The sequence below is a fragment of the Acanthochromis polyacanthus genome, chromosome 10 (assembly GCF_021347895.1).
Source record: "Acanthochromis polyacanthus isolate Apoly-LR-REF ecotype Palm Island chromosome 10, KAUST_Apoly_ChrSc, whole genome shotgun sequence".
Lineage (NCBI taxonomy): Eukaryota > Metazoa > Chordata > Actinopteri > Pomacentridae > Acanthochromis > Acanthochromis polyacanthus.
The window spans coordinates 16,570,536-16,596,547 of record NC_067122.1 but is presented as its reverse complement, the minus strand read 5'-3'; the positions used below and the strand labels follow the sequence as shown (position 1 = coordinate 16,596,547).

General features: G+C 40.4%; 2 protein-coding genes across 2 annotated transcripts in view; both read left to right on the top strand.

Annotated features, from left to right (window-relative positions):
- Nucleotides 1-801: 801 nt before the first annotated feature.
- On the top strand, nt 802-13,358 carry nxf1a (nuclear RNA export factor 1a). Its single transcript, XM_022215419.2, has 21 exons — nt 802-1,076; nt 1,649-1,859; nt 3,526-3,691; nt 3,779-3,862; nt 4,185-4,289; nt 4,438-4,518; nt 4,871-4,940; nt 5,792-5,880; nt 6,005-6,112; nt 6,251-6,360; nt 9,158-9,194; nt 9,687-9,755; nt 10,577-10,632; nt 10,836-10,943; nt 11,116-11,174; nt 11,286-11,401; nt 11,509-11,551; nt 11,651-11,729; nt 12,549-12,731; nt 12,820-12,880; nt 12,984-13,358. Exons 1-21 carry the CDS (start codon nt 1,049-1,051, stop codon nt 13,020-13,022), a joined length of 1,902 nt encoding a protein of 633 aa, XP_022071111.1. The 5' UTR covers nt 802-1,048; the 3' UTR covers nt 13,023-13,358.
- A 2,798-nt stretch (nt 13,359-16,156) lies between these two features.
- atg2a (autophagy related 2A) overlaps nt 16,157-26,012 on the top strand; it is a 32,308-nt gene continuing 22,452 nt past the window's right edge. Inside the window, exons 1-12 of the mRNA XM_022215418.2 lie at nt 16,157-16,711; nt 17,112-17,274; nt 17,918-18,067; nt 18,665-18,767; nt 21,253-21,397; nt 22,270-22,497; nt 22,583-22,682; nt 23,404-23,568; nt 24,098-24,240; nt 24,582-24,660; nt 24,914-25,163; nt 25,422-25,563. Of these exons, the coding sequence (XP_022071110.2) occupies nt 16,541-16,711; nt 17,112-17,274; nt 17,918-18,067; nt 18,665-18,767; nt 21,253-21,397; nt 22,270-22,497; nt 22,583-22,682; nt 23,404-23,568; nt 24,098-24,240; nt 24,582-24,660; nt 24,914-25,163; nt 25,422-25,563 (1,839 nt within the window). The 5' untranslated portion in view covers nt 16,157-16,540. The remainder of the gene's footprint in view (nt 16,712-17,111; nt 17,275-17,917; nt 18,068-18,664; nt 18,768-21,252; nt 21,398-22,269; nt 22,498-22,582; nt 22,683-23,403; nt 23,569-24,097; nt 24,241-24,581; nt 24,661-24,913; nt 25,164-25,421; nt 25,564-26,012) is intronic.

Here is a 26,012-nt window from a genome sequence, read left to right as displayed (position 1 = left end):
AAAACACAAATCAAAAAACAAATACCTAAATATTGCATTAAAGTAGGACACTGCCACATTTGTTGTCATTTTATTTGTTATTTAAGCAAAAACAAATTCAGGCCAGTTTAATAGATATGTCGGCCCTTCTTGGAGTTTGTTATTTTTTGATAATACATCCAATCAGGAAACATTTAGACTGCATTAGTTTCATTGTGGTTCACTTAATAAACTTTAATCTGACTGTGATGAGCTAAATTAAACTTACTTGAATATAACTAGCATGCTTAGATTGAATAAATAAGCGTACATCTTTATATCCTTTCAAGCCTCTCGGAGGGTGAGTGTATAGTTAATAAATTCTCTTAACTAAATTTGCACAGTTTTGGAGAGGACCTGGTAAAGCGTTTTGTTTTAATTTGTATTATCAACTGAGGAACCCTGGAGTAACTTTTCTTATGATCGTTTCTGACCAGGTGATTGGTCAAAAACGATCACCCTGCTGAGGTTTTAAGATACTGTCAATGTATGTATGGTGAATTATTTACTATTTTTACGTTCAGACATCTCTTTATCATGGCTCGTCAGAGGAGATACAATAGTTGTCGGTACATAAAGCTTTCAGGTAGGTTAAGCTAGGCTACATGCTAACATTAGCTAACAACTGAAGTCAAAGCTACCGTTACCAAAGCCTTCAACTGACTTTAATGTGGTGCTGGGTGCTATTTCACTGTGTTGTCTTCTTGTTCCATCGCTGTCTCAGATACTTTTTTCTAAATGCCCGCCTCTGTATGTTGCCCCGGAAGAGAAAAGCGTGTAGACATTGTACCTCCGTCGTCTTTTCTCGTCAACGCGCAGTAGGAGAAGCTAACTCAGCTAGCAGCTAGTTAAAGAGCAGCCTGCGATCCCGTCGAGGTCGCCTTTGTTTCCCCTGAACTGCTCTGGATGTTGGAGTTTCTTCCACATCGTCGGCTTTGTGTTTCGTGAAAAAGACAACACCAGCCCCCACGCATAGAATTTTCCAAGCAGGGCTGGGTCGTTTTTTTTTATCGAACACTATTCCAGAAACATGGCGGATGGCGGGCATTACTACAACGGTAAGAAACCATGTTCACTCCAGCTTTAACCTGACATCTTCTCTGCCCCTTTCACCATTTTCCTTTAGACCGTGGAGACTTTATGGAGACGAGAGAGGTCAGAAGCATTAATCTTGTGGGTCAAGGTAAAATTAAGTGGAGGACTGCCTGTAGATGTAATTGTGTTGCACTATGGACATATGGAGCACTTTTGTTACATGAATACAAGTAAAAGGGTTTATAAGTTGAAGACAGAATGAGGGATCGAGTAGAGTAACTGTAGAGATCAATGAGGGAAGGTCCCATACCACGTTGATTCCCAGTCTAAGTATGGAGAGCATTTTCAGATTTAAATGTAAATAAGTGTCATTAACACCGACCAAAAGTTTTTATTTTAATCAGTAGACTATAGTCTTATACACCAACTTATACACCTATAGCAATGAGAGACAGAATGTGGCTCAGTTTAATTTTTTGCACACATATCATCATAGTACAGTAGCTGAGATTAATTAAATTATTATTGTTCAATCTTTTATCTTGGTTTCATGTTTTTATTTAAGTCATAAACTACCTATTACTCTCCTTCACAGAACATGATGATAGAACTGCACCGTTTCGCAACCGTAAAAACAGAGGCTCCCACAAGGGTCGGTCCTCATATGACAGATCCCGCAGGGACCGTCAGCGAGGAAGCCACTCAGGAGGGTTTGGAGGTCCTGGGCCACGGTCTAGGCTTGATGATACTGATGGAGATGTGACAATGAGTGATGGGTCTCAGGACAACAGCTCGCGGCACAGATAGTAAGTGTTTGTAGTTTAGTTAATAGTTAAGCTGTCTTCAGATATGTCTTTTGAAGCAGGACTCACTGATAAGGCAAATTGTATGTGTTCAGTATGTTATCTTTATGTAAGGAGGGTACCACATGTCCAGCAAGATCTTAAGTCAGATCTGCTTCAAAGGCTTAGAGGCATGAGACACAGAAAGCACATTTTGAATTATGATATAGTGAGTTACAGAAAGAGAAAGTAGGACGCCTCTGACCATTTTCACACTTAGTATAGCGGTTGGAGTACAGAAGATGAAAACCTCTGTTAGTCATCTACCCATATGAAAGTACCTTTGGAAAAACAAGCAAAAGTGAAACTATGAAAGTGAATTATGCTCAGTTTTATTACTTTGCCCAACTATTTTATCTTTATTGTAATGCTCTTGCTATATATGTGTGTGTGTATATATATACATATATATATATATATATATATATACACACACACACACACACACACACACACATTGATTATTGTGGTACTTTTTAGAAAACATTTAAGGATCTGTAAGTGACACCCAAAAGTCAGAGCTACATCTGCATCAGTTCAAGGTCATTTAAACCAAACTCCATTTAGGGGGAAAAGGTCTTGACTTCATATATCAAAATACAATCTTTGGACACTTTGTCACCTTTGCTTGTGTAAAGTTTGTATGTGTGCACCCCTCTTGTGATACGTATGCTGTCCTCCTGAAGTCCGTGCAATTGCATGTTGCGAGAAGTACACATTAAAGTAGGTGGCTAGTTTCTGCAAGTACAATTAATTGTTAATTAAATGAACAACTACAGCATGCAAAACTTGCAGCGCTTTTGCTGCTTGCTTACAAATACGACAATATCTCAAGGCAGGGCTAAAAAAATCTGACAGTTACAATAAGATTGATTGTGGGAGCGGTGCATAGTTTGTTGTATTGAGGCAACATTAAGATTCAATGTGAGATGGAATTGCCTTTTAATCACCGTGTATTGTGACTCACATTTCTGTTGTCTTTGTACCAAAATATGAATCATGCATCAAGATATGCATTGAACTATGTGAGAGAAATGAAAAACACTCCTACTATTTAGGCATCCATCCCTAATGCTAATAATAGAATTATAAGTAGACAAGAAAAACCAGCTGGTTCTAAACCCAGTTAATCTGCTGAAAGTGTTCTGTGGATGTTGTCACCACAGATGGAACTTCTTAAAGCCTTTTTTTTTACTCACAAGTTTCCCCTCGTTGTTTGTAGTTGATACTCTGCTAGTACATGCATGAGGATGGCCCACAAGCACTGGGGTGATGTGACGTACATCATTTGTTGAGGGAGTAATAGGTCATAAAATTTGAGGAAAATTCAACAAATAAAATAAAACAAAGCTTTACTTTGAAATTTTGTAAGACAGGAAGTGCATTTATTATGTGTTAATACTTAAGCATAAGTGAGCAGCATTGAGTGTAAAGAAACATGTCTGTTCATAATGAAAATAGAGTGACTCTGTACAGTTTTGAAAGCTTTGGTGTTGCTTTCTGACAATGATTCACAGGGAATGCTGAAACACCAAGGAAGACCCAGAGTTTCTGAAGTAGTCCCTGGAAAAATTGTCACGCTTTTTAAAGAGCGTCGTCTGAATATATCGCCTTGTTCTGTCTCCTTTAGCAATCCATATGGAAATTTTCGGAAAGGTGATGGACGGTTTGACAGAGACAGACGACAAGGCAAAGGGGGAGGTGTTGGTAGAGGAGGCGGCTTCAGAGGAGACCGAGGTGGAGGAAGCGTCGGTGGAGGACAAGGGAAAAACCGATCAGACTGGTACAAAGTCACGGTGTGTGTTATTACAGTCACCTCAGAACATGAACAAATCTGCCTTCTAAATATTGAAGAGATCATATTTAGCTTTCTTTTTTGACAGATACCACACGGAAGAAAATATGATAAGAAGTGGTTACTCTCAGCTCTTCAGAACATCTGTTCAGCTCAATTCACACCTGTACAGGTCAGTTTTAGTACTGTCTTGTAATTACTGGTTATCAACTAATGGACTCAAAAAGGTTATTGTATGTCAGAGTAATAAAATTAAGGAAAAAATGTGAATAAGCTAGTGCTTTTTGTCTGTATTTGCATTGTGTGTTGTACCTTTAAATGACTAAGGGGTGCTTCAGGTTCTGATTTTTTTTAAAAATGTTTTTCTTGCTGCCTTTTTTTTCTTATTTTTTCCTGTTTGTTAAAAATACATCCTCAGTATCCACCTGAACACGTCTGTAAACTGAAGGTTTTAAGTAAATCATTATTATGTCTCTTTCTGTCTATCTGTGCAGTATCATGTTGACCATAACAGGGTCCATTTTTATGTGGATGATTCCTCCGCTGCCAGTGCTTTGCACAAATGTTCCCACAAGATCACAGACACAGATGGTTATAAGGTATGTCTGGGGCAATAAGGGAAAATTCAACACTTCTGCTACAGAACTGTTTAAAGTCTCATGCCGTTACTGATCAGTCAAATGTGAGTGGTATATGGGTGTGTCTTATCACTGATCTGTTTACCATCTGATGTTGGTTTCTTTAAAGGTGGAAGTGCATGTCAACAATGTTCCTCCTCCAGCTTTTCTGCAGTCTGACCTGAAGCCTGAACACTTGGAGCACCTGAAGGTGAGCCAGAATAGAAATACCCAAAGGAGCCAGCAATACATTTACAATGATAGCCAAAGTCTGAGAAATGTTACTATTTAAAGTTAATTTGGTTTCTCTGATGAAGGTGACTTTTTCAAAATACTCCAACTAAAAAGTATATTATTGTAATGGTAAGACACACATACAGAAGGGATGTATAATTTGACTGTGAGGTCCATAAATTTGTTTACCTACTTGGTGCAGTCGGCTTTGTATTTGATTTGACAGAAAAGAAAGGGGATTTGGAAGGTAATAGTCTGACAGATGGAGAGAGCTAGAAATGTGTTTTGTTGCAATACGGCTTCTTATATTAAATGTTTATCTTTTACAGCAATGCATGGCAAAACGTTTTGATGGCTCCCAGCAAGCACTGGACTTAAACAACATCCGAACAGACCCAGGTAATTATACCGATCACTTTCACGTGTAAATCATGCATATGAGATTATGGTTTAGAAATTATTGCTAAATCTATTATTTTTATCTGTGTTAACCCTTTACGCTTCAGTGCGTCGTAGGTGTACCGCCGGCGGTACACCTACTAATTTGCATAGGAATTTCAAGAATGTCCGACGGCTGCAAACCCGATTATACAAACACTATACGCCGATGGAAAGCTTAGATTCTCATGAATCCGCCGGTATAAACCACTTTCAGATGTGATTACCACAGCGGGTGAGAAAAACACATTTGTCCGACAAAAACAAATATTCATCCATCCGTTCTCTATACACGGCTTCAACGTACACAACGCGACTCACATTTCCGGGTTCATTATTACACACAGAAAAAAAGATTCCACAAAAAACGGCCATAATCCAACCTTTTACATCCAGACAACACAAGCCAGTAAACTATTTTGTCCAAAACATGTCCTGAAGTCGGTATAAAATCCACGAATCGGTCGTTTTTAAGGAAATGCACCTCGCAATGTGCGTCCAATATTCCCTGTATTTTTCGTAATTTTTTTTATTTAAAAATAGAATATTAGCGATTTTTTTGTACTGAAAACGGCTGGAATTGACTGAAGCTTAAAGGGTTAAGTAGGGGTGTTGTCTTTATGTAGTTTTTTTTTAAAATAAATAAATAGTTTTTTTATGATTTACATAGAAGATTGAGTTAGTGGTCTGGTGATGATATTGAGACTTTCCATATTTATTTACTGTCACTGAAAGTTTCACTGGATTATTATTATTGTCCAATTTAGCATATTTGTGTATTATTTTAATTCTGATTTCATTTGATGTGACAGATCTAGTTTCCCAGAACATTGAAGTCATCTTGAACAGGAAGACAAACATGGAAGCTGTCATCAAGATCATTGAAGAAAACATTCCTGAGGTAACATTAATACAGTGGACCTGAAAAAAAAAGCAGACGATGTTACACAATATCATATATGTAGGTGCTAATACAGTAATGGATCGCACTCAGTGTGCTCATTGTTCTTCTCTCATTTTTCCAGCTGGCTGGCTTGAACTTAAGTAACAACCGCATTCACAAACTGGATGAACTCACTGAATTGGTTTCCAAGGTGCCTAATCTGAAGACCCTCAACCTTTCCCACAATGAGGTGAGACCTGCTGCTCCACTCATAAAATAATACGCTAACATGACTTCAGGAACTTCACTTGCTCACTTTTTTTCAATATAAATGTGATTTTTAAATCCTTCTCACACCAACTTGTTCTGTTCCCCTGTGGCTGTCCAGCTGAAGTCTGACCGGGAGCTGGACAAGGTGAAAGGCCTGAAGCTGGTGGAGCTGTGGCTGAACAGAAACCCTTTGTGCGACCTCTTCAAGGACCAGGCGTCGTACATCAGGTCAGTTAACGATTGTGGGGGGTGAGAAGACTTTTGATGGAGTTGAGTTCAGTGGTATGACTGTTAGTGTGTGACTGACGGTGTTAGGAGTCCCTCCTGTACGACCGGAGTATTCGACAGAAGATGATCAGGCCAGTCTTTGTGGCTGTGAAAGAACGCTCTCTATTACCTGAAATCACTTTTCCAGCAGCCAAGAACAAACTTTTGAGAAGGCCAGATCTGACATTCACTATTAGCAACTTGTGTTAATGTGTTGGATTGTGAGAGAAAGTCAGGGAGAAAAGAGACACATTACTCAATACTTGATGTAGTTCTTTTTTGAAACTGTTCCTGCTTCTTTGTGATGGTTACAGGTGGATGCATAACAGTTCATTTAAATATACCACAGACATGTTCAAGGACAGTACTACATCATTGTGACCATATTGCAGAATGTTTCATTTGTACTCTTTTTAATCTCCAAAACCATCCCACCTCCTCCACAAGAGGATGAAAACAACAACAACTGATAATGAGATCAATTTATCTCCTCTTGTTTACCAATCTACCCCCATACAGATTTAAGTATTCATACAGTCGTCTATGTACTGCTGTGCTTTAAGTTACTGACATGGGCACTGGCATACATGCTGTGTAGTGCTCATTCATACACTGAACCTCTGTGGATATTTTTAAAAGTACATATATATTCTGTTCTATTTGGTTTTACCTGTTGCTTCTCGCTTGATGATTAATGTTTCTTTTCACACTTCAAACTAAACACTTCTTTCCTCAAAGTCACTGAGAGGACAGCTCACCACAGTCCAGCTGCACATTGTTTTCCTTTCAGCTTGCTGAAACTTTCTGCAGTTTGAACAGCAACTCTGCCAGTTATTCAGCTTCTCTGTGGGTTGACTTGTCAGGCTTTGGTCTCATCTTGGCTTTATGGTTCTCAGTGAGGCTTTACCTAGCACTCCCCTGCTGACATCCTGCTTAGTTATCCCATAAACTGCTGTAAAACACCAACACACTGCTAATTATATGTATTTGTGAGGAAGATTTTTTTTAAAAGAGATTCAGCATGGCATCGCTCATACAGCTTACTTCTGAAGTGCTTGAAAAATATGATCTTTTGAGCAGTACTGTAAAACAGTGTAGGTTTTGGACAGAGGGTGATCCATTTTTGTCTGACAAATGTTTGGATGAAACAAAGAAAATCCACAGCCAATGTTTCCCCTCCCCTCATACCACCCTTGCCCAATCGGCCCCCTGTACTAGGCGAGTATGGAAGGCTGGATAGCCCATGACGGGTAAGATCCCACCTCGAAACCTCGGGACAACCTAAGGCAGGCACAGTCACGATTACTCGACCTCAGTCCCTGTGAGTTCTGACTCACTGAGAGCACAACGGGAAGAAACTGAGAAGACGGGACTCCATGGGTGAAGCCGTTGGGCCGAGGCGGAGGGGGATATGTGTCATTATCAATGACCAGTGATGAGACAAAGAGAAAAAGCAGTCCGTCTCTCCCACTAAGTCTGATCTTTCGCCTAAAACGGGCCTCTGCTTTTCAGTGAATGAAGTGGAGAGTTTGGCACATACTCTTAACCAGCTTCTGAGAGAAATATGCTCTGAACTGGAAATTGAAGGTTCAGTTTTGCATGAAAAATGTTGAAGGAAAAAATGTGAAAACACTTCCTCTTCCATTTTCATTTGTGATGGCTGTGACCAGTACAAAAAAAGATCAATTATTAAGCAGAGAGTGCAGAGCAAGATTTTTAATGCTAGTTAATGCTTAAAGAACTCCTTGTTCTCTGTAACCAGAGACATGGTCCAAAATTGAACTAGAAAATGAAAATCTAACAGCAAGTCCAGTTACATGCATAAAGAGATCAGTCATTTCTTCAGAATGAGATACATAACAGATAACTGCTTGCTGTTAAAGCAGCCGGGAAAGCTAAGGGATGAACGGTGGGACTGCTGGGTAAAGGTCACTTTGAAACCGGCTTTCTTTTTTGTTCTACTTTGTTTTCAGGTTGTCTTTCCTTGCTGATAATCATGAGCGCTGACATCGACAGAATCACTTGCACTGTGAATCATGATTGACATCTCTTCTGAATGTTAGGCCACTGCTGCTAGTGTCTCTGTATATTTTACTTTATTATTTTTTTTACCCAGACCCTGTTTTGTTTTTTGGTGACATAGACTCATCTCTTCCCCTGAGTGGCCAGAGTTTTTGGGGGAAGTTAACACAAGACTGGCGGTAACCACCTCTCTCCCAGCAATGCATAACCTCTTTATTTTAGTCACTCAAAATGGATGTGTTTGCTGGTCTCCAGCACAGTCTGGTAGATTGTGGAACTCTGCAAGTTTGTTTGTGGGTGCTCCTAGAAAAGTATGCTTGTGTTGCCTCTCCATGTCAGATCTGTGTGTGTCACCATATTGGGGGAGAGGGTGAGTATACCTGCTGGTAAGTACGCTGTGGGATGGGAGGCTTCAAAGAGCACAGCATGAAGCTGGAGGGAGGATAAGGGCGCCTATGTTATTCCATTGGTGGATGTACTTGTGTAACACAGATGATCAAATCCCTTGTGGCACTGATAGTATTTGTATTTTTATGCATCTATGCATAACTTTATTCTCCCAAATGTTCTTCAAAGTGTAGCAGCTTAAAATTACGACTGAAAGGCACAAAAACGCATTAAGTGGATCGGCTCGTGTGACTGACAGTGGTATCTACAGTAGTGAGTGTTATTTCTTTGTGTCTGAGATCATTTGTGATGATGACTTGGCCGCTCTTGGTTTTTCTTCCTGTACCAGTGCTGTGCGGCAGAGGTTTCCCCGGCTTCTCAAACTGGTAGGTCCACACATTTTATTTCCACACTTCTTTAACTTGCAGTCATCCTCCCTATCGTTGGTGTGTCGTTACGCTGACCAGTGAACACTGGATCTAAAATAGGCACATCTGAAAATGCTGGGAGTTTTTATAGGTCTGCAGGCATTCTCCCATTTTTATCCTTGTTATTCTACGTGGCTAAAGTCACTAGAACGTTCTGTTTATGTGTAACTTGTTCTGTGGATAACCCTAAAATGCTTGTAATGTCTTTATGTATGTTCATAGACTTCATGGAATGAAGCGTTTCATATTTTTGGTTTTGAAATAGTTGTTCTTCTTACTATAATGCAGTTATTTGTAGTGCACATTTTTCATCAAATTATTGTCTCAGTTCTTGAAATAGATTTTCAGTGTCTGTAAATAACCATTAAGAAAATGAATAGAACGGTGACAGGAAGGACCACCAGTGGTAATTTCTCTTTCCTGTCTCCTCCTATGTGTGTTCCTCTTTAGGATGGCCATGACCTCCCCCCACCCATTGGATTTGATGTGGAAACACCCACCACTATCCCACCCTGCAAGGTTAGTTAATTACCTGTGTAGTTATCCTTAAACTGACACAGTGATGATGTCCTGCAGTGTGTGTCATATTCAGCATATTCACTCCATTGATCCTGTGAACCCCAAGCCAGTTTTGGGCATTTTTTGCTTCTGTGCAATTTTTACACACTCTGGGTTAGTTTTTCACTTCAACTTGAAGTCCTGCATCTCTATGGAAGCAGTGGAATCATAGACAGAATTAGGGAAAGCTCAAAAATGTCTTTTGTGCAGTATCATTATGTCCTAGTGCCATAACTTACTTACTCTTTTGAATGAACTGAATTTTCCCTGTGCCCACATGTGTTACTAACACTGTGATTTATTTGTTTCCATTCTTGTATCCTCTGGTCTGTGTAAACGCAGCCTGCAGTTCAGCCAGAAAGTCCCTAACTTTTTGCTACTTCTGTTGAGAGCATCTGAGTCACTAAAGCCTTCACTGTCGCCCCAAGGAGGCAGAATTTTTAGTTTCTTAATAATCTATTTAGGGCAGGTGTTTTTGTTTTGTTTTTTTATATAAGAGATGTAGAATAATGTGATTTTTTTTTTTTTTGAAATATCTCAATTTTAAGTTTACGTTTGGTTGCTCTTCCTAATGAAACCAAAAGTGACAAGTTTGACAATTTTCTGCTTTTTCACGTTTTAGATTCTTGTCCTAATAAATTCTGTGATTTTGGTGATTTAAAAAAAAATCATGCCCTTTAAACCCGTCATCAGGATTTGAGATTCACTGAGTTAATTCCTTTGATTAAAGACTCACAACAAGTATTGTACCTAAAAAAATGTTTTTCCGTTTGGTTGTCCAGGGAAGCTGCTTTGGCTCTGATGAAATCAAGGCTCACGTCCTTCGGTTCTTGCAACAGTGAGTTTCCACTTTTCTAACATAGAAAATGCACCCAGTCTTAAACCAGTCAGATGAGTTCCTGTTTTTCAAGATTGATGTAGGACTGTGTAGTGATGAGTTACCATCAGTGGCATTTGTACAATTTTACCTCCTAGAAAAGGGTTTGTAGGTAAGAAAAGGAACAAGCATATGGACACTAACTCCCTGTGACTGTGTTTCAGGTACTACAGCATATATGACTCAGGAGACAGACAGCCCCTCCTGGATGCTTACCATGATGGAGCATCGTTATCCCTCACAACACCTTACTCCACCCAGAACCCCTCCAGGTAGGAGCCAACACACACTTATGTATATCTAGTAATCTGTTTTTTGTTGTTGTTTTTTTTTGTGGATGCTCTGATCACTGGCTGCTCTTATCCTGATCTGACTCCTCACTCTTCTTATCCGAGTCTCAGCTGTAGTCACACTGGTTCTATCTGTCCACTCTCTGGTGTTTAGAAGCAGTCTGGGAGAGTATCACAAAGACAGTCGAAACCTGAAGAGGATTAAAGACTCCAGTAAGTTTAACTGTCAAGCTTCTAAATAGGTTTCTGAGTCGTTGAGGCTACATATTTTTGTGATTTGAGATGCCTCCTGATGTCTCCCTCTGTGTGTCTTGCTTTCTTCAGCGATGCGGTTTCGGCTGCTGAAGCACACGCGACTCAACGTGGTGGCTTTCCTCAATGAGCTGCCCAAAACTCAACACGATATTGCCTCCTTTACCATTGATGTGAACACCTACACAGTACGTTTACATGTAATCTGTCATCCAGCACTTGTCATTAACTTTTCATCTCACTGCCAATCATTCATGTTCAAGATCTGACTTTGTTGTTTCTTTTCCATTCACAGAACACACTACTATCGTTCACAGTGAGCGGAGTCTTCAAAGAAGGTGAGTTCTTTGGTCATCATGATTTTTTACTTTGATCTAATCCACTAAAAACAACAATGATCATGATTTTGTTGCTAATTTGTTGTGCCTGCTTTTCAGTTGTTGTTGATGGTAAATCCCGAGAATCCACAATGGCCTTCTCTCGAGTTTTCGTCACAGTCCCAGCAGGAAATTCTGGGTAAGTTCAGCTAGCCCATAACGGGTTTTATCATCTTCCTGCTGTCTTTCCTATTTTCACTGAGGAAGTGTTTGTCTTGTGTTACTAATTCAGTTGTGTATATTTTAACTACACAAGGACTAACATTCTTTTCTTGTTTGCTGCAACAGCTATGAATAGAAAAACTGCTCTAAAACCAATGACTTCATAACAGAGACAGTTAAGGATTAATTTGAGTTCACAAGCGCAGATATAGACACGTAGCAGCAGTGGGAAGGCAAGGGGGTCTGGCGTGTGTTGTATGAAATGCCGAAGACACCTTTTTGACCCACGTTGTGAGTTTCACCACTGTAACCAGCTGGAATTCAATTAAAGACTGAGTTGTGTTTGACTCAGTTTTTTGACTTTTCAATTTCCTAGTGGAAGAATTCAAATAGAAATTGAAATTGTCAAGCAATTTTTTTTCCATTGCCTTAAAGTACATTCAAATTTCCATTGTATTGGATATATATATATGCATTATGCTGGTGTTGTCTGTTATTACTAGACACTTTTCTAAAAACACTGCTGAGAAAAACATGGTGTTATAATTGTTATATAATGTGCCCCAGTAAGCCAAACAGTGAACCAGCAGACACAGCTCCAGGTCTCTTTAGGTATATCAGGTAAATAGACAGGAGTTTCTAATGGTGCTGTGATGTACCAACATGTGCCAAACAGTCCTGGTAATTGAGTGTATGTGGCTGATGAGCTTGGCTGTGAATTGTGCAAATAAGCCCACTTCTATCATAGCAGAAACATTCAACCGTCATCCTCTGTCTCCTGTGTTCCTCCTGGCAGGTTGTGCGTGGTTAATGACCAGCTTTTCATCCGAATGGCCACAACGGAGGAGATCCGCCGAGCCTTCGTGGCTCCTGCGCCAACTCCATCGTCCAGCCCCGTCCCCACCCTCACCGCACCACAGCAAGAAATGCTCACAGCCTTCTCACAGGAGTCAGGCATGAACCTGGAGTGGTCGCAGAAGTACGTCCCTTTATTGTGCACATAGTGTTGACAGTGCTGCAAGATATTACGTATTCATCTAATTCTTATCGCTTACTGTAACTCGTAGGTGTCTGCAAGACAATGAGTGGGATTTCAACAGAGCGGCACAAATCTTCACCCAGTTGAAGGTAGATAAGCTGCAATAATTCTTTTCATCTCCGTATTCGTCAACACATAAGGAATTGATTATTTTGCCACGGACTTGAAATTTCTCTTCTTTTCTCTTTACAGACAGAAGGCAAGATCCCCGACGTAGCGTTCATAAAATAAGGAGTTACATCAAACATCTGTGAAATAAATTCTACAAGACCTTTATTTATGGCTTTTCTTTTATCTCATTATTTGCCTTTTGCTTTAATTATAAATAATGTAGATCAACTTTATTTCCGTTACTATTGTTTTAACAGCCAGATGTCAGCTGTTTGACATAAAGACCAATGTTATGATGCTGTTTTTAGTTGTCATTGTGACTTTAGGTTTTGGCCATGTGTATAGTAATCACTACACGCTTTCATAGGAATAAAGATGTATAGCCAGTGATTTAACTTTGTTCATATTGATTTGTTGCTTTATGTTTATTAATAAAGTATTTTGTGATGTTTCTGACATGATTGAAGCTGCAACAATGCTAGTAAGTGGATATAAATAAGTTAAACAATAAAACAATACAGGTTTAGTATCATTAACTACAAATCTGATAGCAGCCAGAGTTGAACATTGAAGAATATACATAGTATAAAAATATAAATTTAGTTTTTATGTGCTTAGACAAGTCATAAATTTTCAGAGCATTTTAATTAAACAAGGTGGTTGGTGTTCAGTACTGGAATGTGCGTAGCCCTACTATGCTGTAGTTCACCATCTACCCAACCAATGACACCAAATTCTCTTTATGATGCATATTTAGATTCATTAGTCACAAATGAAATCACAGATGTGTAGCTTTATACAGAGCAATAAACTGTTTAAAGTGATTCATAACTACACTTTCTTGAGCAAATGTGTAATGAGGAAACAGTCATGAACTCTTAATACAAAACATTTGGACTTTTTTTTTAATTGCAAAATTAAATTTGAGGAAGAGAAAAAAACAGCATATGCAAATGTTTTTGCTAGGACACACGCACACAAAATAAGCAACATTAAAATAGAAGTACCAAGACCCTGCACATTGAAACATGAACTCATAAATACAGTTGCAAAATGGTAACAAGGCATGTTATTCCTTACAACACAAGAAAATGTTGCATTTATGGATATACAAAATACTTTTGCAAGATTTTGAAGCCTTTTATTGACTAATACAGTATGTAAATAAAACATTTCTCTCACTAGTAGGCTGTGCCTCTGTAATGTGATTTTATAATGAGGTATGCTGGGCTGCATGTACTCCCTACTATACCAACAGTAAATGTAATGCTACTGTGATATATATAGTGATTATATAAAATCACTTAAAAGTCCAATATAAATTGATACAAAATTATGTTGGCTTCCAGTTATTGGGTAATTTCTAAGAAAGTAAAGTCCCAAAGTGCAAACTACCACTAAAGACAACAGAACAGTACATCTGTGATTTTCAGTCAGCTTAATTGCACGAACTTGGACATCCAACAATCTGTGAACTACTGAATTTTCTCAGTTTTGGACCTCTAGGTGGCATGTCGGTATCATGGCTCCACGTGAAAAAGAGTTGCCGGAGGAACTTAAAAATTGCATTGTAAGTCTCACACCAACGGAAAAAGCTACAGAGAGGTCGATAACCAACTAGAAATGAGTCAACACACACCTGCAGCAGTAATCAGGAGGTGCAGAATGAGACATACTGCCACTAACCTGGTAGCCCTCGTAAAATGATGTCACAGATAGTACATGAGATTCATAGTTGAACTCTGAGGGGAGAGCCTGGGGAACACTGGAGAACATCAGCTTCAATGGATGGCTCGCAAGAACAAAAACCTGTGCTTGATGTTTAGCACAGAACTGCAAGATGAAACTTTGCTGAAGAACATAAGATAAAGCCTGATGGATATTGGGAACACAATCTTTGGTTCAGATGAGGCTCAAAATAAATCTGTACATATGTGTCACAGTAGATTTACACCGGTTGCTGACGCAGCTTCCTTTGCAGGGCACAAACAGATGATCCCTGGGTGGTGGTGGCTTGCCATCCTGTGGTCTTGCGTGATGCCTGGATCAGTGTTACCTCTTCAAGTGTCTCAACATTAAGGTTTTGCAGAGAGGGAAAGCAAACATTCCGCACATCCACAAGGTCCTCAGATTTGAACCTGTTCTTCCCGATTCCTCCAGCTGTGTAGATCTTGTATATGGTGTCTTGTCCTTGTTGGTTCACCTCCATAACTTTGCAGGGCAGAACTCGAGGATCTGTGTTGGTCCGGTCCACCTCGTTGATGCGTATTCCCATTGTGTCTCCTATACTGTAGGTTTTCACCAGGTTCTTTGTCTTTGCATCAAAGTTGACTTGCTGTCTGTTGGCTGCCTTCAGATAGTTGTCTGTTGTGATCTTGCGTACTTTGCTGTGTGGGGTGTCAAGAAGCTCAACTGGTGTTGTGCTTGCCAACTCCCAGATGACAAACTGTCCTTCAGATAGGGGTTCTTCAAAAGGGTTGCCAGATGTGGGAACAAAGTCTTAGTTTATGACGCTGGTTACCTGGAATGCTCCCTGATGCTGAGGGTCGATGGTCTGTCCATGCACTACTTCCTGGTTACAGAATTCCATTCATTTATTTGATTGACAATAAATTATCTGATGACCAGTATATTGTTGCTATTTTCCACACATTCTTTTGAGCATGTGTCAAAGGACACTTTGAGAGTGACAAGTTGGCATTTTTTGAAGTTCTGTGACATTCATTGTCGTATGTCATATTTGTGATATTTACTTGCAATGATCTCAAATTCCAACTATTTTCAAGTTAATATTGATATTTATTTATATTTAATATTTATGTCTTAGAGAAGTAAATCTGTAATTATTAAACTTTCTCTTAGTGAATTGGAGATTGTTCTAGTAGAATTGGAAATTGTCCTAGGGGAGATGCCAATTGCAATCTCTACTAGTAGAATTGGCAATTCTCCTAGTAGAGATTGCGATTGGCATCTCTACTAGGAGAATTGTCAATTCTACTAGAAGAATTGCCAATTCTACTGAATTGCCATCTCTACTGTGACATATATATTCGTATAAATGCTCAAACTAGAAAAAAAGTGAGTATTTGTTTTTAGAAATAGCTGTAATTGACTCTTCCACACAAAGGAATTCACCAAATCTCAGATTGGATAGAGTCTGGTTTACACTATTGCCCTTACTAAGATGGCGCCTGGCAAGTTACGTCCCTTTTCCGGGTGTCGTCACGTTGACACGTTACGCACGTACGTTCACGTTCACCATACCATCAGTTGGCGTATGATAACAATAAACAACCCTGAAACAAGCGATACGCACCAACAGGACCTGTCGCTCCAATTCGACACAAACCGACCGAAAATATGAGCAAAGACAGCCACAGTCGGTTGTAGTAACGTCTCGTCAAGTACTTTGAGAGACTCGTCGGTCCTGACACAAAGGATTTTCTAGTTTTTGTGCCAAGCCGAGGGGAGAAGTAGAGTTGCGGCTGCCCCTTCCTTAGCCCCCTGTAGCTAGCTGCGGGTCATTCCTTGTTTTTGCACACTTTGTTTTCGTCTGTTATGCAGTTGCCAGAGGACTGTAGTCGCACTCGTTCTCCTCCGCCACCTCTTCGCTCCCTCTCCCCGCTCTCTCTGGCCCTATGTCTCGCTGGCTCTTCCCCTGGTCAGGCTCAATCAAGAAGCGGGCCTGTCGGTACCTTCTACAGCACTACCTCGGTCACTTTTTGCAGGAACGACTGAGCCTCGACCAGCTGGGTTTGGACTTGTACAACGGCAACGGTGTCATCAAGGACATCAACCTCGATGTCTGGGTGAGTTTTTTGAAGGAGGGTACAGGTTGACAGTCAACTTTGCACCGCAGCAGAAGACGTGTGTTTTTGAGTCGGACTCATGCACCCTTCACTGTTTCGCAACTGCACTCGAGTTCAACAACAATCTCCAACGTCATGCTCTGGGCTTAGCTCGCATTTCTTCGAGGAAATGCTCTAATGGGAAACACATCACCGGCCCACCAGATTAGCAGTATCTCTTACTAGAGTCTAAACAGTCTACTCTAGGCAGATAGATTTCTTCCTGCCATGCTAACCAAGCACTTCCTTTGCCCTATAAGTCTACACAACGTGCTGAGACAAAAATGAAACCGCTTGTTTCCATTTGTGTCACTCTGTATTTTTCCCCCATTCCTTACTCATTGCTTCCTCTTTTCTCCAGGCGGTTAATGAACTTTTGGAGTCCCTCGGGGCTCCTCTAGAGATAGTGGATGGCTTTGTGAGCAGCATAGCAGTGACCATCCCCTGGCAAGCTCTCCTGACCGATCACTGCACCTTAGAAGTTTCTGGTCTTCAGATAACATGTCGACCCAAGTACCGGACCAGTAAGTTCATTTAACAACTCCTGGCGTCAGTCTGTGAGATTTTCTCTTGGGTACACTAAGCCAGCATCATTCAGACCCAGACTAAGTGTGGTGCAAAATAACAGAATGTAACTGAGGATGGAGGTTTCAAAGCATCCAGCTAGGACCATTTCATTTCATATGTAAAGACCTTTATATACTGTATCAACCAAACCAGTACAAGCAATAAATTATCTACCAATAACTGATTTTTTTTTTTTTTTGGTGGTACGTCAAAGCAGCAGCCCAAAAGCCCAATAATCGGCAGATACATGTAATATAAGAGCTACAACAGCAGCATGTCCTCATGTTTAAGTAACTGGAAGAGAAAAACTAAACAGTCATCAACAGTTTAGGTTAATCAGCTAATCCTCTCAGCTCCACATTGGTCTCCAGAAAGCTGATTGACTGCAGGCCAAATCTCCACGTGTAAATTGTTAATTTTATGTACCACACAAAGGAGTTTACCAAAGCGCACTGGATGAATCAAGTGTCCCACACATCACTTTATACAGCATCAAAGCACAGAGAGAAAAGAGGCAAATAACAGTAAATGGCCATTGTAGGCCTGATGTTGAATCCCTGAGATAAAGAAATCACCCCATGTGGTTTTGTTTGTGCTCAGGTGGGGGTTGGGACTCCCAAGGCTGGTCTTCCAGCATGACCTCCAGCATGCAGCTGGCTCAGGAGTGCCTAAAGGACCCCCCAGAGGCGTCCGAGGAGCCACCTGCCCCGCTGGAGGGGCTTGAGATGTTTGCACAGACTATTGAGACGGGTGAGTCAAAGCTGTGTGTGTCCGCATTTTGTTAACAAGTGAAAGTGTCGACATACAGACAACAAAATTTCCCTACAATAATGATGTGCACTCAGACAGCAGTAAAATTTGATCATCATCATGTGACATTTCCTGTATGCGAATATTATTTCTGTCTCCCATTATCTTTAATTTAGGCCTAACCAAGAGAAATTTAAGCGTACATTTTCTCTTTCATTGGGATGTTCAGTCTTGATTTCAGAGGTTGGACTTCACCTTCGTTCAGCTTTGACTGGTTACATGTGTGATGCAGAATCTTGGGAAAAGCAGAAATTATTTCTTCACCATCATATCCCAAAAGTTAACAACCAACTGAGCTGTCACTATCTTATACTGTTAGTAGTTTGTGAATAATCTGATCATTATTTTATTCCCCAAACTACAGCTGTGACTTCATGCCATGTTATTTTAAGCTGAGCGCAGTGAAATTCTTTTTTTTTACAGAAATGTAGCATGATTGTAACATTTAGGCAGAAGCTATGTCTAGACGTGTAGGACTTAGCAGACATGATGTGAGAGATGAGTGCTGATCAGTGCTCATGTCATCTTTGTGTGCAGTTCTTCGTCGCATTAAAGTCACCTTTCTAGACACTATAGTCCGCATCGAGCACCAGCCCCTGGACCTGGAAACAGGCGTTGCCTTAGAAGTGCACATCAAACGGTAGGTCGAAGCTTTCTTTTCAAGATGCTCCCAAAGAAAACGAGCTGCAAAGAGGAAAAACAGTAGTTTTGTTTACAGTGAGAAGCTGCTGTTTTGCATTCTCTTTGTAATTCTCCAGTAATCATTATAATAATATCCACCACCTTTTAAAATAAAATAAAAGCATCCTCCAAATATACACAGCCTACTTGTGCTAGTTTCTGTCCCTGATAGAGAACAGGTCATTGGACATTTGGAAAAGCAACTTCAGAGATCGCTTTTACTGTTCATTGGACAATTACATATTTTCAGAAAATCCTACTTGAATTCTAAATGTATGAGAATCGGCACAGAAGACTCCATAGTTAATGCAAAGCTACTAAACATATAATGTGTGCAATCATCATTACGTTTCTGCACTCCTAATAAATAAAAGTACGATGATATGACAAAAATAGATCTGCTTTGCTGATCTTCATTTCTGCTTTGGTTAAAATATCAGTCTGAGCCATGCATTCGGTTTGACCACAGCACGGTCATGTAAGGTGGTTTTAATAATTAAAATGTTGTATCTACTCTCAGATGGATGTTGCTTTGGATAAAAGCATTTGCTAAGTGAAACTGTAATTTGAACTTATATAAAGATTAAATATTCTGCCATTAGCTTTGTAACTGCCGTTAGAAAATCAGATGTCCTTTTCTAGCCTTTACAATGTTTTAATGTTTTTACTGGTATTTTACATTACATTGAAATGCACACAGGCTAATTTGATGCTGCAGTTGTCTGTATTTCTGCATCTTTGATTCTTATTTCATGAAATGTGCAAAAACCTTTCCTCATTTCCAGCAAGTCAGTGACACAATCATGTGGGCCTCTTTCGTCAAAGTACATGTGTGAACAAGTGGGACAGTGTCATAAAGACATAAATCCACTCTGCAATGCTTGCCAGTAGAGACACACTGGATTTCAAGCTCTGTGTTTCAGTTTTTATAACTCACACGCTGAAATGTGTTAAAATGTGTCTTTCACTTATCAGTAATTTTATAACACTCCCACATCAGCACTTATATTTGTGTCAAGGGAGAAGGAAAGCAAAATGGAAGCCAAGAGTTGGATTTCGTCTTCTCTCTGCTCATCAGCAGATAAGCAGAAGAGGACCACACTCCTTGGTCTTGTGTTGTCAGACAGCCCCAGTGTGGCGCTCTTTTCAAACCGGGTCAACATTGATGAGTTCATTCTCCTGAGCAGAGTTTTATCAGTGGCTGCAAATAACTGCAGGCTGCACTCAAGGTGTTGTCAATATGGGAGAGTCTGTGAACATATCTTTGAATATGTGCAATGTGGCCACAGCCTCTGTTGGTGTGGACAGCACAAAAGAGAGAACACCATTTTTAATGCATTTCAGTGTATTTTCAGCTACAGTGGTCAATCCTGGTCAATTTAAATGCACCAGTAGTGCTCATTCACAATATTATTAGTACTTAATTTGCAAAGTGAAGGTATTAATATTTCTCTTAATATTTTCCTCTAGTTATCCAGATGAGGGAGGATCTAAGTGGATACTAATGTTGATGCACCCGTCTGTGTCACCTTCACTTAATAATGGCCACTCAAAGTAAAAGCGGAACACATTTTCTAGACTTTTTTGTCCTGTTTTCTCCTGTCAGGCTAAATCCAGGCTGCCTTGTTTGGGCTGCAACTGCGGATTTTAATCAGGGCTGGAAAAACGGGTTTAGCTCGACCACTTTACAAGTTGTAAAATCACTAACAAGCAATTTTAAGACCCGTGCTCTTTGTCGTAAATATGTAAATACAACATTATCTATTAGAAAATATCACCTGTAATAAGGAAACCTAAGCCCACTACAAAACAAAACAATTTTTTTTATCTTCATTCATCCCTCACAGTACTGAAACCGAACCCATGCCCTTTGTATGTCCCTTATGTGCTTTGACTCTGTTGTCATTTTACTTTGACACTGTTAACCCCTTTCTGTTTTCCTGGCTTATTGACAGAGCTGCTCAGGTTGGCTGTGTAGATCTGTGGTCAGTGACCAGAAGGCCTTTTAACAGGCTGATTTTTAGCAGGACAACTGATTGGGTTCAGTGAAGCATGTTGCAGTGGTTGTGTTTATTAAACGGGAAGTTTCTGCTCCAGTAGTCTGATCGTCTCTCTGACAGTGACAAGGAGCTCTACTTTGATGATACACATCCAGGTTGACCACTGCACTGTGTCAAAGTGTTATTTGCTACATACTGATCAATAAGTAACTCATTCCATAAACAGTCTGATTAAGTTTTTCTGCTTTATCAGTGATAGTGCGAGTTTTCTCAGGTAAACCAATTTGCTTCCAGGTCGAGTGTAGATGTAGCTCATTCTTCATTTTCCCCGAAGGAACACCAACCTTTTTCTTCTCACTTCTTAAAACCTTTTTCCCTTGTGTACTGAATTTAAAGTTGGCATGGCGCTAAATAATGTGTGTGTGTTTGCGTGGTGTCGTCCAGACTGGAGTACTTTGATGAGGCAGTGCGAGATCCAGCCTGTCAGACTGCTGTGCCTGTCGACATCCACCAGCCGCCTGCCTTCCTGCACAAGATCCTCCAGCTGAGCGCTGTCCAGCTGTTCTACGACAGCAGCGGCATCGTACAGGTGATGGACCCCCCACTGTCACACGCTGGGTTCTTTATGCCTCTATGTCTTTATATCTTGTTTAGTTTATATTTTTATTTTGATATTACTTAGTGTTTTTCTTCATACTTGGATAGTTAATCATAATTACAGGTTCTGTGCATTGTGTGTTCATCTTACTTAGATTAAAGCTGTGTATATCCACCACTACGTATAGCTCAGTTCTGTCTTGAGTCTCTATTCTATTCTTATGTTATTCTATTTTTAGGCTTTACTAGGTCTATTCAAGTACTGCACATAGTTTCAATGGTGTTTATTTTTACCGTCCTCATTGGTTTTGTAAGGTAACACTGCAGTTTCCATTTGGGATTAATTAAGTATTTAATCTATCTAAGGAATACTTAAAAATAAGCTATAAGGAGAAGTACACACCCTCCCTCCTCCACACAGCTGGGTATTCTTGATGTGAAGTAAGCGTGGACATTTCCTCTTCATTTTTGAGAATTATAGATAATGGGTAACTAGCTATCTGATGTAGGAAACTAAAACTATAAGCTCAATTGTATCATTGGCAGGGGGAGAGTCTCCAGTCCTCTCAGTAAATCAGACTAGTATATGTCACTTTTTAAAATTCCTACAACTGTGTCAAATCAGCATGTTTCCCCCCCCCCACATTCTAATTAACTGATTACTGGAGGGAAAAAATCAGACTTTAAATATGATTACATCACGTCTCTGCAGGAATGTCCTTTCAGAGCTGACTTCTGTTTTGCACAGGATTAAACCGGCAGCAAATAACTTCTTGTGCACGAGCTAATGTGTCATGATATTGCCAACACTGCTAAAAAGAAACTGATCACATGTATAACTGGAAAGCTGTCTTAATGTTTTAGGGTCCTCCTGAAGAGGAACACCCAGATTCAGCCACTGCTAGTGAAAGAGAGGAAGAGGATGAAGACGATGAGGAGGAGGAGGTGGAGAAGGAGAAGGAGGACAAAGAGGCTAAGTCCCCGCCAGCCACTCCTGGTCCTCTGTCTCAGCCGCTGCTCATAGGAAGCTGCTCTGGTTTCATCGAGACCACCGTCAAGATCAAACAGAACGACATGCTGCCAGGACCAAAGGTGAGTGTGAGGTAATGTAAACGAGGAAATAATAAAATACAGTTGCTCTCTCATTTTAACTTTTCTCTTTCTCTCTGCTCATCAGTTGGAGTTGGATGGGAAGGTGGGCTGTGTCCACATGCTGCTGTCTCCAGATCAAATAACCCATCTGACTGACCTGCTGGCGGCTCTCTGCATAGACATTGGTACATTAAAACACACAGTGTGATGTACTGAACATAAATCCTTGCAACCACACTTGACATTTTAAAGATCTGTGATCTTTAGTGATCTGATCGTAATTTATTTTCTAATTCTTGCATTTTACTAGCATGTGTTTAATAAATCGTGGTGATAATGTCATGATTCATCACTTAAAATAGTTTTCTTGCTCCTGTAGGAGGTTAATATGGTTGAAAGAAAAAAAACTGTCAGACTATAGTTAGGTCATTGTGAGTTCTGTTATGAGAACATGAATAATGAATTGGTCATTACCTTTAAAGTAGCCTAATAATAAAGAAGATTTTAAAAGACTTTATGTTTCCCTTGCTGCTCTGAGACCAATGGCAAGCATTCATTTCTACTCCATCGCTGCTTTATGCTGATGCTGAGTTTGATGTATTGCTCTCACCCATAAAATACCACAAGTTCACATCAAGTGTGCATTCGTCTCTGTGTCTCCAAACTAGAGTTTAGCATTACAAGTTTTAGGAGTACATGAACAACATCCAAACCCCCAAAGGCTTCAGGTCCCTGACCTGATACTTGCAGACACAGGCTGGAAGTCTGGGTTGTTTTTCTTCAGCCCAGGGTTAAACACTAAGGTCACAGACATTTGAAAATGCCTCCTAAATATGAGTGTTCACTCGTGGTTTCTGTTTTTCTTTTACACACATATTAATCCATTTCTCTGTTCTCTCTCCACAGAGCCAGAGACTAAATGTGGTGGAGTGCACAGTCGTCCGTTAGATTCGGACGACCTGCGTATGATTGAGGAGGACCTCGGTAAGCAGCTGGGCTCAAGTCCCAGAGAGCGAGACTGGGAAACTGAGCCAGACCTGGAGCCTTTTGTCACCGGCCTGGAGAATGGAGGTACACAGAGCAGCACGAGTTCACTGATTATCTGTCTGACTGAGATACATCAGAGCCTCAGCAGGCCTGTTCCTAAAGGCATGCAGTGTGTAACCATGTCAGACACAGAACTTCATGTTTGTTTTATTAAGATCCCCTATTAGCTTTTGCAAAGCAGCAGCTATGTGTAATATACTTCCTCCCTAGTGAGATATCTGCAGCATTAATAATTCAAAAAGACACAATATTTTCTCGTGTTGAAAAACAGCAAATATACCACCAAGCCATCAAACAAACCAGGTCTTCATTGGATTGTAAAAAATGTTCCATAGCCTACACTGTTATGTTTATTATTGTCTAATACATAAAGTTTAAAACATTACACGTGTGATTGGCTGTATAAACTGAAGAGACACTTTTTTTGTCATTTCTATAAAAAAAGAAAAACCTTCCTGGAGGTGTGACAAATCTCCCGCTGCTCTGCTTCTTACAGCAGCATGCCATGATGAAGTAGTATTTAACTTGTAACTGTGTGTGCTCCTTCCTGCAGAGATGTTTTACTCGATGGGTCCTGCTGGGATGAGCAGCAGTGTGACATCGATCCGTTCTGGCAGCGAGCTGTCAGACAGTGACATGGAGTCGTCCACTCACAGTTTAGCCAGCTTCACGCAGCCAGCAGCACTTTCTGCACAGGTACAGAGTGTGTTTGTGTTTAAACATTTAGCAGATGGCCATGTGTAGAGTATCTGTTGTTGTACCGGTAGATAAGCGGTCATATCATCAATACTGGTATCATGTGGCACTGCTATTATCAGTATAATAGTATGTTAAATGTTGCATGTCTGTTACTTTTTCTTTTTTACTTATTTGTTAATAGCAGTTTATGTTTAAGTATAGCAGAGGGTGGTATTGGCATTAATGTGTGTTCTTTGCTTCCTTGCCTTTAGGGAATAAACACATACCTGGCACTCGCAAATGTACTACAAAAATTAAATCGCACATAATCAGGTTTCCGCTTTGATTTTGGCTTCCAGGGCATGGTGAACTGTCCCAGGAGGTATCCTGTAGCGGGCTGCCTGTCGAGTCTACCTCAGGCCGGCAGCCGGAGTCGAGGTAAAATCATCTATCTGAAGTACTGAGCAGTGGGTTTACTTTAGTCTCGTGAAGGGATTCTGGAGGTCTAACACATTGAGTGCTAATTTACTTTTGCATGATTACACCTAAAAGAAAAGTAAAATGTACTTTCTTACCCCTGATTTTCTATTTTAACTAAGAGAACCTTCATACCATGTTTCTGTTTCTCTATTTTCCAAAAGAAGAGTCACGGAAAAGTTCAGTCTGCCTGTATTCGATCTCTTCTTCGCAGGACGTTCGCACAGCAGCCAAGCAGAGCAGCTGAAGCCTGATGCGTTGTTACGACTGACCCTCGGTGGACTCACTCTAACCTTGCTGCAGGAAGACCCGCCCTGCAGGGCTGACGGAGCCTCATCATTTGCTCAGGTGTCTCAGTTGTTCTTCCAGGAGCTGGTTTTCTTCAAGGACGGTATGTTCAGCGAGAGAGACTTCCATCATCTGCGAGGCGGCTTCGCCAAGGCCTGCCCACACTCCCATCTCAGGTAGGAAAACACAAACCTCGTATTTGTCAGGTATAATTCATGTGGACGGAGCTTCTCACCCAGCTTTTCTTTTACAACGCTTGCAAATTGGCAGGTTCTTTTTGGAGAGCTTTTTTTCATAAATATACCAAGAGTCTTGTGGAAACTTCAATTATTATAAACCTTGAATAACCTGTAGTTACAGAGAAATGTGTCTCTTCGGCTACTATCTGACTGTTTAAGTGTTTCTCTCATCTCCCCTCTCGTCTTCTCTCCCAGACTGACCGGAGCAGCAGTCCAGGTATCTTGTGAGATGCGGAGTGGGAGACGCCACAGTCGGGCCGTCACCTCGGACCTTTCCTTCAGCAGACTGGAACTGTTGGAGTGCCTCTGGGAGGACGGAAAGCCTCAGTACTGCGAGGTAGACAATCTGTTCGCCTGTTTCGAATCGTTGTTCCAAGAACTTGTTTTTGCTAAGCCAATCACTTTATCTCATATTCTTAATGTGGCCAGTGTAAAGCACATCAGTAACCGGAGCAACAGTAAGTGACTGCAAAAGGTCTGACTTCTCAGAGCGTCAGCAGCTCTGTTAAAGCTGTGCTTTATCTCTGGCTGTTCATAGTAAAGTTATTTTGTCAGGAAACAGATTTAAAGAGGCTGTAATGTGCACATGTACAGGTTTCTAAATGTTTTTTCTTCTCTAAAACATGTTGAAATGCTACCTAACAAACAGCTCTTTGCCTCCACTGGTGTTTTGGCGCGAGCTATCGTGTGATTTCAGAACAAGATTTGCTTTCTAGCATCCCAAGATTTAGATACAGACCACAACAAATAGCGACCGCCAAGTAATGTGGAGGTTTTCGTTCACTT

What these genes read in the sequence shown, in the direction of transcription:
- nxf1a (XM_022215419.2), top strand. Translation starts at nt 1,049, where the DNA reads ATGGCGGATGGCGGGCATTACTACAACG. An exon ending in GAAGAGGATTAAAGACTCCA is followed by an intron (nt 11,175 to 11,285) that starts GTAAGTTTAACT and finishes TGCTTTCTTCAG; the next exon opens with CGATGCGGTTTCGGCTGCTG. An exon ending in TTGATGTGAACACCTACACA is followed by an intron (nt 11,402 to 11,508) that starts GTACGTTTACAT and finishes TTCCATTCACAG; the next exon opens with AACACACTACTATCGTTCAC.